The sequence below is a fragment of the Dendrobates tinctorius genome, unplaced genomic scaffold (assembly GCF_039654945.1).
Source record: "Dendrobates tinctorius isolate UK_male_01 unplaced genomic scaffold, ASM3965494v1 ptg000120l, whole genome shotgun sequence".
NCBI lineage: Eukaryota > Metazoa > Chordata > Amphibia > Anura > Dendrobatidae > Dendrobates > Dendrobates tinctorius.
In genome coordinates this window covers 26,858,354-26,874,762 of record NW_027361788.1, presented here as the reverse complement: position 1 = coordinate 26,874,762, position 16,409 = coordinate 26,858,354, and the positions used below count along the sequence as shown (strand labels likewise).

At 47.1% G+C, this 16,409-nt stretch overlaps 1 protein-coding gene across 1 annotated transcript in view; it reads right to left on the bottom strand.

Annotated features, from left to right (window-relative positions):
* The window catches only part of ST6GALNAC6 (ST6 N-acetylgalactosaminide alpha-2,6-sialyltransferase 6), a 70,369-nt gene that overhangs the window by 5,564 nt on the left and 48,396 nt on the right, over nt 1–16,409 (bottom strand). Inside the window, 2 exon segments of the mRNA XM_073540940.1 lie at nt 2,429–2,838; nt 3,373–3,549. Of these exon segments, the coding sequence (XP_073397041.1) occupies nt 2,429–2,838; nt 3,373–3,549 (587 nt within the window).

Here is a 16,409-nt window from a genome sequence, read left to right as displayed (position 1 = left end):
AGGCTGTACGGAGACTAAGATAGAGACCCTGCAGCTCCATGCTACCAAGCCAAGGACTTGCAAGAGGCTGTACGGAGGCAGAGTCCCTGGAGCTCCATGCTTCTGAGCCAAGGACTGTGCGAGAGGCTGTATGAAGGCAGATAGAGGCCCTGCAGCTCCATGCTATCGAGCCAAGGACTGTGCAAGAGGCTATATGGAGGCAAAGTCCCTGCAGCTCCATGCTACCGAGCCAAGGACTGTGCAAGAGGCTGTATGGAGGCAGATAGAGGCCCTGCAGCTCCATGCTATCGAGCCAAGGACTGTGCAAGAGGCTATATGGAGGCAAAGTCCCTGCAGCTCAATGCTACCAAGCCAAGGACTGTACAAGAGGCTGTATGGAGGCAGAGTCCCTGAAGCTCCATGCTAACAAGCCAAGGACTGTGCTAGAGGCTATACGGAGCCAGACCAAGGCCCTGCAGCTCCATGCTATCGAGCCAAGGACTGTGCAAGAGGCTATATGGAGGCAGAGTCCCTGCAGCTCCATGCTTCTGAGCCAAGGACTGTGCAAGAGGTTATATGGAGGCAGAGTCTCTGCAGCTCCATGCTTCCGAGCCATGGACTGTGCAAGAGGCTATACGGAGACTAAGATAGAGACCATGCAGCTCCATGCTACCAAGCCAAGGACTTGCAAGAGGCTGTACGGAGGCAGAGTCCCTGCAGCTCCATGCTTCTGAGCCAAGGACTGTGCAAGAGGCTGTATGAAGGCAGATAGAGGCCCTGCAGCTCCATGCTACCAAGCCAAGGACTGTGCAAGAGGCTGTACGGAGACTAAGATAGAGACCCTGCAGCTCCATGCTTCCGAGCCAAGGACTGTGCAAGAGGCTGTACGAAGGCAGAGTCCCTGCAGCTCCATGCTACCGAGCCAAGGACTGTGCAAGAGGCTGTACGGAGGCAGAGTCCCTGCAGCTCCATGCTACCAAGCCAAGGACTTGCAAGAGGCTGTACGGAGGCAGAGTCCCTGCAGCTCCATGCTTCTGAGCCAAGGACTGTGCAAGAGGCTGTATGAAGCCAGATAGAGGCCCTGCAGCTCCATGCTATCGAGCCAAGGACTGTGCAAGAGGCTATATGGAGGCAGAGTCCCTGCAGCTCCATGCTACCGAGCCAAGGACTGTCCAAGAGGCTGTATGGAGGCAGATAGAGGCCCTGCAGCTCCATGCTTCCGAGCCATGGACTGTGCAAGAGGCTGTACGGAGACTAAGATAGAGACCCTGCAGCTCCATGCTTCCGAGCCATAGACTGTGCAAGAGGCTGTACGGAGACTAAGACAGAGACCCTGCAGCTCCATGCTTCCGAGCCAAGGACTGTGCAAGAGGCTGTACGAAGGCAGAGTCCCTGCAGCTCCATGCTACCGAGCCAAGGACTGTGCAAGAGGCTGTACGGAGGCAGAGTCCCTGCAGCTCCATGCTACCGAGCCAAGGACTGTGCAAGAGGCTGTACGGAGGCAGAGTCCCTGCAGCTCCATGCTACCGAGCCAAGGACTGTGCAAGAGGCTGTACGGAGGCAGAGTTCCTGCAGCTCCATCCTGTCGAGCAAAGGACTTCATGTACAGGTCTAGAAATATATTGCAATGCTACACATCATCTGTCCGAGCATGTCTGTTTTGTATTTTTTCTCTTTTGGATTCATATTAAATCTGATGTGACAAGGGATGAACACCTTGTAACCAATAATTACCAAAGTGCACCATCTTCAATCAATTAATATCAGCCAGGCACACGTCAGATTGTTCAGTGACGCAACTCCTAATTGAATTAAAAGGGTTCTCCAATTTTGGGAAACCCTTGTCCCCCGGCTGCAGTTTGTGTAAAAGAAAAAAACAATCATTGTTTACTAACCCTCCCCAGGTCCAGTGCTGAGTCTCAAGTCTCTGCTGCTCCCGATATCTGTTATTGTCTGCAGTGCCCATGTCAAATGATTAATGTTGCCTCAAATAACTGAGCTCAGCAGCTCGTGCTGTGAACTCGGCTGAGCCATTGAGCTTAGTTATTGATGGGACATTAGCGTTGCAGACAATAACAGACACTGGAAGCGGTGGCAGAGACTCAGGGAGGGAGAGTATAGCAGTTTGATTTTTCAAAGATGGAGGACAGTGTTTTTCCAAAACCAGAAAACCCACTTAGGCAAGACTTCAATGTATTCAGCACTTGTATAGAAATGTTAAACTGGAGTTGCAATTTTTCAGATGGCCGTACACTTTAGATATCTGGGTGAACTGAGTCCTCCATTACCAGCAATGGAAATACCGACATTCCTGTGTCTACCCAACCAATCTAACTACCCACTTCAATAACCGTTTTGGACACAGTGAATGCCGAATACAAAATATATATATGTGTATATATTAGAATTTTAAAGGTCACAAGAGCATTATGATTAATGTATTATTCACCTGTCTCTTCCCGTTTCTGCCCGAAACAGCTCATCGAATTGCGCCATATTCCGAGGAGACAAAACAAAAGCAGACACATTGGGAAAAGCAGAGCTGGCTCTCTGGATAATGTGGTACAGATTAGCTTTGCTGTTCTGCTGCATCTTGACTGGAGGCCCCCAGAATAGAAGAGTCTGACCTGGAGCTCGGCTCAAGAATTCTTGAGGTCGCCGCAGCACTCGGTACACGCTGGAGTGTGCCACCACTCTGAACGTAGTCTTATTGCCCACATCTCTCTCATAGCCTGTGGTGGGGGCATCATTCATGCGGATGACGCACTCAGACTGGTCAATTGTAGGGCCCAGGCCGGTATTAAGCAGGTGGCTGGAGCTGGTGACCAGGACACAACTGTTGCACTTGGCGTGAAGCGTCTACAAAGAGATCAGAGGTCACTGTGAAATAATAGCATGAGAACTGAGACCGAGAATGCTTTAAGGGTTAATGCCACCTTTCTATAAGACTGTCTAGATTTCTGGAATTAATTCAGGATATTTTATCAGAAACCTCACACTAGAAGAGATGTTATTTGATGATTTGATGCACCCCCATTGAATGCAAAGCCAACGAGTCACAATCATACTTGTCAGTATGTTTGGGAGGTGGCCGGAAGTAGGGTAAACCCAAAAGGGATTACAAACCTCCTGGGTGCTGCCAAAGTTCCCTGAAACTTCTCAGAAAGAAGCCCTTGCATACGTTTTACTGTGTACAAGCCGGGTGCCAAGACACACATTCAGGGGGCAAAAATGAGGGCCTGACCTTCTAGAAAAGGAAAACAAATTTCTGTTTCATTAAAGAGCCTCCCAGATCACCTCTTCTAATAGTGAGGAAGTATTGTCTTAATGCATCAGTCCAAAAATATCTGCTAGAGCTCGTGTACTTAACGGGGGGGAGATAAACTTTCTCACCTTGTTTCCAGACACAGGCACGTATCCATCTTGCAGACCCCATTTCCTAATATTGGGTGGGTTATGATGCTTGATTTTCAGATCCTTATAGTTGAATGGTTCCTCATAGTTGTTAGAACTCAGAATGATGAGGAAGGTTACGAGGGCGAAGATTAGAAGGAGGGCAGCAGTACGACCCTGCATAGAGTGGAAGAAAGAGAAAAAATGCTTATTGTGTGGCAATACCATGACAAAAGGTTACTGTTCGTCCCAATTCAACATTTGGTTTGGTGAAAATCCATCCGGAAGGATCCACATTCTCTGTGCAATCCAAAAGCATGATCTGCTAAGAATAAGCCGTGCCAATGCCTCTGGAAAGTGTGGTGCAGTGTATCACTATATAAAATACAGTTAATAATTTAGATTGTTCATTATTCTTGAAAATTGTCTTTATAAAAAGACATCTGTAAATTTGTCATTTATAAGAAACACATTTAAATAGCAAATTTATTTATATAAATGTCGAAACCATCATTTGGAAAATGAAAGCTGAAAATCAGAAACGTAGTAAGAAGCAAGTTTGGGGTGGGGATTTTTTTGTACCACCATGGAACCTGTAAAATTTGTGCTTTTTGCTAAACAGATTTCTTAAATGATTTGTCCACTTCTGGAGACAATATATTTTTTAATACTTAAATGCATGTACAAGTATTTGGAATTAAAAATCATTTTTGCAATTGGGCTTTACTAAAAATATTGCACCGTTTTGGCTTTTACAGACTTTGTTTTCCTGCAAATTTAACTTTTATGTTGTCTGCGGTCATAAATCAGCTGAGAGGAGCTCAGAAAAAGACAGATAAGAGCATTGCAAACTCTCCCATTGGAGCGTTATAGTGAGCTCACTGATGGATTATCAGTTAACTCATTCTGCAGACTGCAACGCAGAGGCTCCAGAAGACGAAGGCTGTAAAGTTTTTTAATGAAAGACAATTACAAAAGTTAATTTTAGCATTTAAGTAAGTGTGAAGTTCCCAAGACAATAAACCGAGATGGGTCCACTTAGAGTCACATCTTGTCAAACCATTTTCACCACCAGGTCTGATGTGGTCCATGGAAAAAATTCCAAAAGGTATAATTTTAACGGCTCCCTTTACAGTACACTCCCTTATCCTTTGGAGGAAAGCTAGATTCAAATATAAGCTACAGTCTGAACCATCCCCTTTGACCTCCAACCCATTTGTGCAACCCGAGTCCGACACATCGCTGATCGGGTTGACAGATTACTGGGAGGGGCTGGAGAGGATCCAGCGGTCATGGTGCACATTGGCACAAATGACAAAGTTAGAGGTAGGTGGACGGTCCTTAAAGATGATTTCAGGGAATTAGGCTGTAAGCTTAAAGCAAGGACCTCCAAGGTGGTATTTTCGGAAATACTTCCTGTACCACGTGCCACGCCAGAGAGGCAACGGGAGATTAGGGAGGTTAATAAGTGGCTCAGGAATTGGTGTAGGAAGGAGGAGTTTGGGTTCCTGGAGAACTGGGCCGACTTCTCAGTTGGCTACAGGTTCTACGCTAGGGACGGGCTGCACCTCAATGGGGAGGGTGCAGCTGTGCTGGGGGAGAAAATGGCTAGAAGGTTGGAGGAGTGTTTAAACTAGGGACGGGGGGGGAGGGTATTCCTTTTATAGGAGGGGAAGACAGTGCAGATAGAGACCTGGGCACAAATAATGACATTGGGGGTGGAGGTGGCATGGGGGGTGGGGTTAGAACAGTTAATAATTTAAGAAAGAATAGAGGTACAGAGAGATACATAAAGTGCATGTATACTAATGCCAGAAGCCTCGCCAACAAAATGGAGGAATTGGAGTTAATGTTGTTGGAGCATAATTATGACATGGTGGGGATATCTGAGACATGGCTGGATGAGAGCCATGACTGGGCTGTTAATTTACAGGGCTATAGTCTGTTCAGAAATGACCGTACAAATAAGCGAGGGGGAGGCGTGTGTTTATATGTAAAATCATCCTTAAAACCCATCCTTCGTGATAATATATATGAATCTAATGAAAATGTAGAGTCCCTGTGGGTAGAGATAAGGGGAGGGGGGAAAAATAATAAATTACTGATAGGGGTTTGTTATAAATCTCCAAAAATAATGGAAGCAACAGAGAATATCCTCATAAAGCAAATAGATGAAGCAGCGACTCAAGGAGAAGTCATTATTATGGGGGACTTCAACTACCCTGAAATACATTGGGGAACCGAAACCTGCAGTTCCAGCAAAGGTAATAGGTTTTTGACAACGATGAGAGACAATGACCTTTCACAACTGGTTCAGGACCCAACAAGAGGGGGGGCACTGCTAGACCTAATATTAACCAACAGGCCAGACCGCATATCAAATGTAAGGGTTGAGGGTCACTTGGGTAATACTGATCACAAATTAATAAGTTTTTATGTATCCTTTAATAAGATGTGTAGTAGAGGGGTTACAAGGACACTAAACTTCAGGAAGGCAAATTTCCAACGGATGAGAGATGATCTTGGTGCAATTAACTGGGACGATATCCTGAGACATAAAAATACACAAAGAAAATGGCAGACGTTTATTAGCATCCTGAACAGGACCTGTGCACAATATATACCGTATGGGAATAAACATGCTAGAAATAGGAGGAAACCACTATGGCTAAATAGAGCTGTAAGGGGAGCAATAAGAGATAAAAATAAAGCATTTAGAGAATTAAAGCAAGTAGGTAGTGATGAGGCATTAAATAAATACAGAAGATTAAATAAATTCTGTAAAAAGCAAATCAAGACAGCAAAGATTGAGACAGAGAGACTCATTGCCAGAGAAAGTAAAAATAATCCCAAAATATTCTTTAACTACATAAATAGTAAGAAGCTAAAAAATGATAGTGTTGGCCCCCTTAAAAATAGCCTGGATGAAATGGTGGATGAGGATGAGGAAAAAGCCAATATGCTAAATGACTTTTTTTCAACAGTATTTACACAAGAAAATCCCATGACGGATAACATGATCAGGGTTAAAAATTCTCCATTAAATGTCACCTGCTTAACCCAGCAGGAAGTACGGCGGCGTCTACAAATCACTAAAATTGACAAATCCCCGGGCCCGGATGGGATACACCCCCGAGTACTGCAGGAATTAAGCACAGTCATAGATAGACCACTATTTTTAATCTTTAAAGATTCCATAATAACAGGGTCTGTACCACAGGACTGGCGTATAGCAAATGTGGTGCCAATATTCAAAAAGGGGACAAAAACTGAACTTGGAAATTATAGGCCAGTAAGTTTAACCTCAACTGTGGGTAAAATCCTGGAGGGTTTTCTAAGACAGGGTTCCCCAACTCCAGTCCTCAAGGCCCACCAACAGGTCAGGTTTTCAGGATTTCCTTAGTATTGCCCAGGTGATAATTGCATCACCTGTACAATACAAGGGAAATCCTGAAAACATGACCTGTTGGTGGGCCTTGAGGACTGGAGTTGGGGAACTCTGTTCTAAGAGATACTATACTGGAGTATCTGGAGAAGAATAACCTTATGACCCAATATCAACATGGGTTTACAAGAGACCGTTCCTGATTATTTTCACTAAAGGGTTGAAACAAAAGCGCAATAGGGTCTTATCCGGGTAAAATGTACAAATACTGAAAGTATTGAACTCACCTTCTCAAAGAGAAAATAAAGCCTGTATAGTAAGTCAGCCTGCTGCACGTCCAACGGTCCACAGCGGAACCGTACCACAGTTCAATAAGGAATAAATTCTTGGACTTTGAGTGCGCTGCCGGACAGATTCAATAACCACACAAGGTTAAAAAAGTTAACCCTTTAATCCCTACGCGTTTCGAAGCATAACGCTTCTTCTTCAGGGGTATCAACCCCTGAAGAAGAAGCGTTATGCTTCGAAACGCGTAGGGATTAAAGGGTTAACTTTTTTAACCTTGTGTGGTTATTGAATCTGTCCGGCAGCGCACTCAAAGTCCAAGAATTTATTCCTTATTGAACTGAAGAGACCGTTCCTGTCAGACTAATCTGATAAGCTTTTATGAAGAGGTAAGTTCCGGACTGGACCAAGGGAATGCAGTGGACGTGGTGTACATGGACTTTTCAAAAGCTTTTGATACGGTGCCACACAAAAGGTTGATACATAAAATGAGAACAATGGGGATAGGGGAAAATATGTGTAGGTGGGTTAAGAGCTGGCTCAGGGATAGGAAACAAAGGGTGGTTATTAATGGAGCACACTCGGACTGGGTCACGGTTAGCAGTGGGGTACCACAAGGGTCAGTTTTGGGCCCGCTTCTTTTTAACATATTTATTAATGACCTTGTAGGGGGCATAGAGAGTAGAATTTCAATATTTGCAGATGACACTAAACTCTGCAGGGTAATTAATACAGAGGAGGACAATTTTATATTACAGGAGGATTTATGTAAACTAGAAGCTTGGGCTGATAAATGGCAAATGAGCTTTAATTGGGAAAAATGTAAGGTCATGCACTTGGGTAGAACGAACAAGATGTATAATTATGTGCTTAATTGTAAAACACTGGGCAAAACAGTCACTGAAAAAGACCTGGGTGTATGGGTGGACGACAAACTCACATTTAGTGGCCAGAGTCAAGCAGCTGCTGCAAAGGCAAATAAAATAATGGGATGCATTAAAAGAGGCATAGATGCTCATGAGAACATAATTTTACCTCTATATAAGTCACTAGTGCGACCACACTTAGAATACTGTGTACAGTTCTGGTCTCCGGTGTATAAGAAAGACATAGCTGAACTGGAGCGGGTGCAGAGAAGAGCGACCAAGGTTATTAGGGAACTAGGGGGTCTGCAATACCAAGACAGGTTATTACACTTGGGGTTATTTAGTTTGGAGAATCGAAGGCTTAGGGGTGATCTTATTACAATGTATAAATATATGCGGGGACAATACAAAGACCTTTCTAATGATCTTTTTACTCTTAGACCTGTGACGGGGACAAGGGGGCATCCTCTACGTCTGGAGGAAAGAAGGTTTAAGCATACTCACAGACGCGGATTCTTTACTGTAAGAGCAGTGAGACTATGGAACTCTCTGCCATATGATGTTGTAATGAGTGATTCACTACTAAAATTTAAGAAGGGACTGGATGCCTTTCTTGAAAAGTATAATATTACAGGGTATATACACTAGTCTCCTTAATATTGCGTTGATCCAGGGAGCTAGTCTGATTGCCGTATGTGGAGTCGGGAAGGAATTTTTTTCCCCAATGTGAAGCTTACTGTTGCCACATGGGTTTTTTTTGCCTTCCTCTGGATCAACATGTTAGGGCAAGTTAGGATAGGATATGGGTTGAACTAGATGGACTTAAAGTCTCCCTTCAACCTTAATAACTATGTTACTATGTTACTATGTTACCGGGCCTCAATCCAAAAACGTTCGCATGGTGGCTCTTGAGAGGGATCACTACATTAAAGCATTTGTGCTCTCCACTTAACATTATGCTAGACAGACCGGAATTTATTTGAAAATACGAACCACCAGTTGGAGAGACAATGCGTATAAACCAGGTCCTCCACTTTGCAAATAGTCTTCTCCCAAACAAAAACCCTCTACGTGTGTCCAGTTTTGAGCAAAAGTGCATTAATGACCCAATGGGAAACGGAACCATATCCTCAATATACTCAATTCTTAACCCACCCCATGATGAGAAAAAACTGAAATTTATGATACAATGGGAAGAGGAAATGGGATTTGATTTGCCATTGAAGGACAGGAGATCCTGTTGTGATATGTTGTCCAAGGGAAGCCACCAATCATCCCTTGTGGAGACCTCATTGAAGGTTCTCCACAGGACATATCTTGTCCCAGCCAAACTTCATAGTATATACCCAAATGTATCAGTGCTTTGTTATCGGGGCTGTGACCTTCCGGGAGATATGAAACATATCTGGTGGACTTGCCCAGTGGTCTCGGACCTCTGGCATGGAGTGCGACATATTGTGAATCAATTGACAGGCAGGAAAATTGCTTTAGAACCTTCGGTTTTTCTTCTAGGGGCGAAGCACCCGTCTCTTCCCAGAAGTCTCCATAAATTGGTAAACTTCCTCTTCATGGCCACCAAAATTCATATAGCGGCAAAATGGAATCCCCAACACTGTCATTATTACTTGTTAAAGAAAAAATGAACAATATTATGCTCTATGAACACATTGAAGCTACTAGAAATGATATGTGGGATCAGTTCTTTAAGATTTGGGGGCCATGAATGAACTTGGACCCAAACACACAAATGGACCAAATCTTGCGCATATCACCATAATATACCCAGACAATGGAGGTGGGGGATTGAATCTAGACTGAAAGCCAAGGTATATAATCATTATATGTTTGTCATGGACTCGTGGTGCAGACGAGGTTGGAATGAAACGCCCTTTACAAAAAGGCTATTGAAAAAGTACTAAAGTTACTTTAATGTACACTGTGGATTTAATGTTCCCCTTCTCTACTGTTTTACCCTCTTGTTGTAGTTGTCTTGTCTCTACCCCTGTAGGTTATATGTAAGTCATGATAAGTTAAAAATTCCCCTGCGAGGGAATATGTTTCTAAGCATTTTGCTCTTTAACGTCATAAATTTCAATAAAACCATTTTTGAAATTAAGTAAGTGTGAAGCAGTGAAGGGAATAATATACGAGGGTCATTATGTGTCGCCCAGGATACGCATAGAAGCATACTTAATCAGCTAGACTGCATTGTAATTACAGCCACAGCTGTGGTTACAATGCAACATAAAAGAGGGTGTGGATTTGATCAAAATATTTGACCAAGCAGATTTAAGAAAACCTGGCATGGGCTTTTATTTTTGGAGAGATCTGCAGGATGGTAGTGGGGCAGACTTCTTCCTCCAGTCTGGGACTTTGGAGTGGCCCATATCCACAATTCCCATTTCAAGTTAAGGTTTGGGTGGGTCTGTGTTTTGTATGCAAACATCAGCGCATGAGACTCAGTGCAGGACAGGTCTGTGTGAGACTGAACACAGGCCACAGAAGGCAAAGTCATTAACGCATCCACGAATGGTACAGTGGTGCAGTCGTCCACGGCAACGGATTTGATACGAACTGTTATGGACGATTCGGCTGAGAACCAGAGGATAAAGTTTGAATTATATTTGTAAGTTACCAGTGACCAAAAGAAATACATGCAGGATGGTCACCAAGGGGTTCAAAAGATCCTTTGGATCAGGGTACTTCTTTTATGTCCAAGGTGTCAAAGGAACTGTGTAAGTTGCGCTAGATTAAACAACTTACGCACATCGGTGTACCATCCACAGACCGATGGCCTAGTGCAGGGGTCTCAAACTCGGCAGAGTGAATGGGCCGCACATAAAAAAAATTTAAGCATTCGGGCCGCATTCCTTTCAAACTTAATACAGTCACAAATGATAGCAGTATCTAAGGGGTTAAATGGCCGCGATCGGTGCTAATACCGATTGAGGCCATTCAAATAGGTTGTCAGCTGCGATATACAGCTTACCTCAGCGGATGATGTTGTCGGCTCTGCATGTGAGCCGGCGCTATCATCTCGCTGTACACGCACAGCCACAGTCACCTGCAAAATCCAGCAATGGGGGGAAAGTCACATCTCCGCTCTCTGCGCGCTGACATGATGTCATTACACAGCGCCAGAGGGATGTCATCACGCAGGGCCACAGCCACTACGGAGCGGCGTACTCTTCCTCTCTTCTAGCGTGAGCAGTGGTGTAACTACAAAGTTATGGGCCCTTGTGCGAACTTTCACATGGGGCCCCCCATGCCAAAATACACGCATATCTTCGCTCAGCACGTAACACGGCTCCCCCTTTTCAGCGACGTGATCGGCATACACAGTCTGATCCTCAACGGATCGGTTTGGGGATGACCGAAGTTTATGGGGTTGGTACAAGTTCCGTTTGTCGACTTGGTCCATCGGCGTTACCGTTTTGTTTGCCGGGTCTGTGGTGGATGGTGAAGTCCAGAGGCTGTAGGGCTAAACTCCACCGCAGCAATCTGGCGTTGTCTCCGGAGACCCGATTAAGCCAGACTAGGGGATTATGGTCCGCTAGGAGGGAAAACTGTTGTCCATACAAATATGGTTGCAACTTGTTGAGTGCCCATACTACCGCCAGGCACTCCTTCTCGATGGCCACATAGCTTACTTCACGGGGCAGTAGTTTCCGACTCAGGTAAGCTACCGGGTGTTCTTGGCCGTCCGGCCTGACTTGGCTCAGTACTGCCCCCAATCCAAACATAGAAGCGTCTGTGTGAACCAGGAAACGTTTAGTTGGATTGGGTGCGGCCAATACAGGAGTATTGGTGAGGGCGTCCTTTAGTTGATGGAAGGCTTCCTCACACTCTGAGGTCCAGGTTACCTGGCTGGGTTGGTTCTTATGGGTCAGATCAGTGAGGGGCTTGGCTACGCTGCTGTAATTGGGAACGAATTTCCTGTAATACCCCGCTGCCCCTAGAAACGCCATGACCTGGGTTTTAGTGCGTGGGATGGGCCATTTGGCTATGGCCTCAGTCTTGGCTGGTTCTGGTCGCTGTTTCCCACTTCCCACCCAATGCCCTAAATACTGAACCTCTGCTTTGCCCACTTGACACTTGTTTGGGTTCAGGGTGATTCCGGCCTGTGGATCCTGTCCAATACTGTCTCTAGGTGATTTAGATGCTTTTCCCATGTCGCACTGTAGATGGCGATGTCGTCCAGGTAGGCACAAGCATAGTCCTGGAGACCATCCAGAAGCCGGTCAGCCAGCCTTTGGAAGGTTGCCGGGGCATTCTTCATCCCGAATGGCATAACTCGAAACTAGAATAAGCCGAACGGGATGACAAATGCCGACTTGGGAATAAAGTCAGGACTAAGGGGAATCTGCCAGTAGCCTTTGCATAGATCGATGGTGGTCAAATACTTTGCCCCTGCCAGCCGGTCTAACAACTCATCCACACGCGGCATGGGGTATGCATCCGTCACTGTTTTCTCATTGAGCTTACGATAGTCTACACAAAACCGTGTAGTCCCATCCTTCTTGGGCACTAACACTACGGGGGATGCCCAGGGACTATCTGACTCTTCAATGACCCCTAAACGCAGCATCTCTTGTATCTCTTGTCGCATCCCCTCTCGTACAGACTCAGGGACGCGGAAGGGGTTTTGTCGTAGGGGGGTCTGATCCTGGGTCTCAACCTTGTGTTGTGCCAGGCGAGTGTACCCCGGTCTCTCTGAAAACATATTCTGTGTCAGCCTCAACAACGCCTCCGCCTGCTGTCTCTCCCAGGGGCCTAGGTCTTCACCCAAGTGTACCTCGTCCCATGTTTTAAACGGAGTCCTTTCCCCTAAGACATCCGGCAAGGGAAGTCCGGCTAAATCCTCTGCTTCAGGTGCACAAATGGCGACTACCTCTTCAGGGCACTCCCGGTAGGGCTTCAGCATATTCACGTGGAACATGCGGATAACCCTGGGGTCGTCACAATCGGCGACATTATAGGTTGTGTCGGCTATTTTCCCGACTACCTGGTAGGGCCCCTGCCATGCAGCTTGAAACTTATTCTGCTTAGTGGGCTCTAACACCAGGACCTTCTGTCCTATTTCCAAAGTGCGCTTTCTGGCCCTCCGATCGTACCGTACGCGCTGGCGCCACTGGGTCGCCTGCAGGTTCTCACGCACAACCTGGGTCAGCTCCTGTAGGCGGTCCCAGAATTCCAGCACATAGGGTACAATAGGTACCCCTTCTATGAGGCCCTCCCCCTCCCAGTGTTCCAGCACTAAGTCTAGGGGTCCCCTTACCCGTCTCCCGTATACCAGCTCGAACGGGGAGAATCCCGAGGATTCTTGGGGCACCTCCCAATAGGCAAACAGGAGGTGTGGCAAGAATTTCTCCCAGTCCCTGTAGATCCTGGTAAAAGTCCCAATGAGCTGTTTTAATGTCCCGTTAAAGCGTTCACACAACCCACTGGTTTGCGGGTGGTACGGGGCGCTTCTAATGGACTTTACGCCGCACAGCTTCCACAGTTGGTTGGTCACCTCTGCTGTAAACTGGGTACCCTGGTCCGAGATAATCTCCCGGGGAAATCCAACCCGTGAGAAAACCTGGAGCAGGGCGGCCGCCACCGTCTCTGCCAGAATGTTAGGTAACGCAACCGCCTCTGGATACCATGTGGCATAATCTACCACTGTCAATATATACCTTTTCCCGGACGGACTGGGTTTGGCTAACGGCCCTATCAGATCGACCGCTACTCGGCTAAATGGTTCCTCCAAAATGGGGAGGGGGCGTAATTTGGCCTTGCATCGATCCCCCCTCTTGCCAATGCTGACAACTGTCACAGGTCTGGCAGTACTGACGAACATCATAGGTTACCCCCGGCCAAAAGAAGTTTTGTGTCAGATGATGCCTGGTGCGACTGACGCCGAAGTGCCCGGCCAAGGGTATATCATGAGAGATTCGCAGTAACTTCTGCCTATACTTCTTGGGAACTACCAGCTGTTGTTTTATAGTGGGGCTCGTCCCTGTGTGGTGCTGCTCAGTGATCCGGTAGAGGAGTCCCTGCTTCCATACAAACTGTTCCCCTTCCAGTACTTCTCTCCCCTCCTGTGCCTTCCCACGATATCCCTCTAATGAAGGATCCTCAAGTAACTCCCTCTTAAATTCATCTGGGGTGGCCCAAGAGATGTGTCTAGCTATGGGAATACGTGTAGGGCTGGGATGTCTTACCTGAGCCTCCTCTGAGTGTGATTCCGCCTCCGCAGCTCGAGCTTGTCTCCAGGTGGTCACAGGATAGGTCTCAGCCAGAGGGGCCACCGAGAATGCAGACAACATGGGCCCCAAGTCATTTCCCAGCAAGACGTTTGCAGGCAAATCCTCCATCAAGCCGACCTCAAGAAGGCCATCCCAGACTCCCCAGTTCAGGTGAATCCTGGCAGTGGGCAGTCGATGTATAGCTCCCCCTGCTACACGGACTGCCACTGTCCGGTCCGCCTTCTCTTGGTCCCGGACGAGATGAGGCTTCACAAGGGTCAAAGTTGCCCCAGAATCTCTTAGTCCCTGCATACGTTTCCCATTAACCCACACGACCTGTCGATGCTGTTGTCGATTATCTGCCCGGGCTGCCTGCACGGGGTCTACTTCATGCAGCTCTTCCGCCATCTCTTCTACCCCTTGGTTAGTCGTAGCCCCCAATGCCGGGTCAGCTTCACCTTGGTAGCAGTGTACAGCAGCCCGGCTGAAGGTAGCTGTTCCTGCCTTTGGCCACTGGGTATGCGGAGTCCGGTTGGGACATTGTCTTTGCAGGTGACCCAGCTGACGACAGGTGTGGCATCGCGCCCCAGGGGGACTGTGGTAGGCCGGGTTTCTAGCTGGTCCCCCTACAATCTTCAGTGGTTTGGGGCCCTCCAGGTCCATGGGCGGGCCCCTAGTGACCACCTTTGATCCGGACAACTGCGGCCTCCTGGCATCATGATATAGAAGCAACAAGGCACTCTTCAAATAAATGGTAGTAGGTGCACAAGTAGGGTCTCCAGCCCACGTAATAATGTAAAAAAACTTGGCACTCAAATGGCAAAGTGGATTAGATCCTTTGTTTTATTTGCATCCAGATTGTATGTTAAACGTTTTCGATCCGACAACGGATCTTCATCAGAACTTCTCTAAAAAAGCATATCTGAATTTAATATATATAAGGAGAGGTAATGCGCTGGTATAGTGATCTAAGTCACTTATTTTGTATGGCGCTGCTTCCTCTAGCCTTAAATATCCTGCGGTGTGACCGCTGAAGTGGAGGACGCCAGGGAAAACGCGGTGTGCCCGCTGAAATGAAGGATCTCTACTGCAGGATTTGGGCCATAGAACGCCAGTCTGTTCTTTACCTCCCTCTGGAATTCGGTCTCCTCCACATTCACATTGGGGGGCGCTGCACTGTCGTGTTCAATGATGGCTGCTATCAAATCCGCTTTTGTTTTGTTGCTGGCGATCAACCCTCGGGCTTCCACCAGATCTTTTAATGTAGTCCTCTTTAACTTCTGGTAGTTATTTTCCATTCATTCCTTTCCTCCTGTAGAAGGGGTAACATATCCCGCCGCTGCCACCAGTGTAACGGGGTCTACCAAGCTGGAGTACCTCTTTCAGTACTACCCCGTGTTTTCGGACGTCCGCTCTGCGTTTGCTGGAGTCTGAATGAATGACGCTGGCTGAATTTCCTTGGTTACATGGGCTCATATAAAAGATCACTGCTTCTCCACGTATTTCCAGTCTGACAACACTTTACTCACAGGACACAGAATATATCACACAGATACAGAGGGCAGGCCAATAGAAAAGCGGCAGGCCAGACATGCATTACAAAAGCCGCAGGTGGCCGGAGCCTGCCGATGTTTACTGTGGGAATTACAAAGGTGGGGGGAGGGCGGACAAAAGGAGAATATCGTGTCCCCTCTGCCCAGGGTCGCAGCCTGTGGGCTGATGCATTAGGGACATGGTTCTGTAGCACGTAACACTCCGTACACCTCGTACACGCGCGGCTACGCTCCGTACACCTCGTTCACACGCGGCTCCGGTCCATACACCTTGTACACACACGGCTCCACACCGTACACCTCGTACACACACAGCTCCACTCCGTACACACGTGGCTCCGCACACCTTGTACACACATGGCTCTGCTCCGTACACCTTGTACACACACGGCTCTGCTACATCCACCCCGTAAACCCCTCCTGACCCCATACATAAACTTACCGGCATCCAGCACCATGACAACCAGCACAGACCGCAGAGTCTTGCATACACTGAGGGCCCTGATCATGTGACCCCTGAATCCTCCCCCTCCTATGACCTCATCCCAGGTCCTGTGCACACAGAACAGCCATCAACAGGGAGTGAGACATGTGGTGCACTGCGGGCCGCAGATGACTGCCTCAGGGGCCGCATGCGGCCCGCGGGCCGCGTGTTTGAGACACCTGGTCTAGTGGAAAGATTTAACAAGACCCTTAAATCTATGATAAAAAAAAGTGG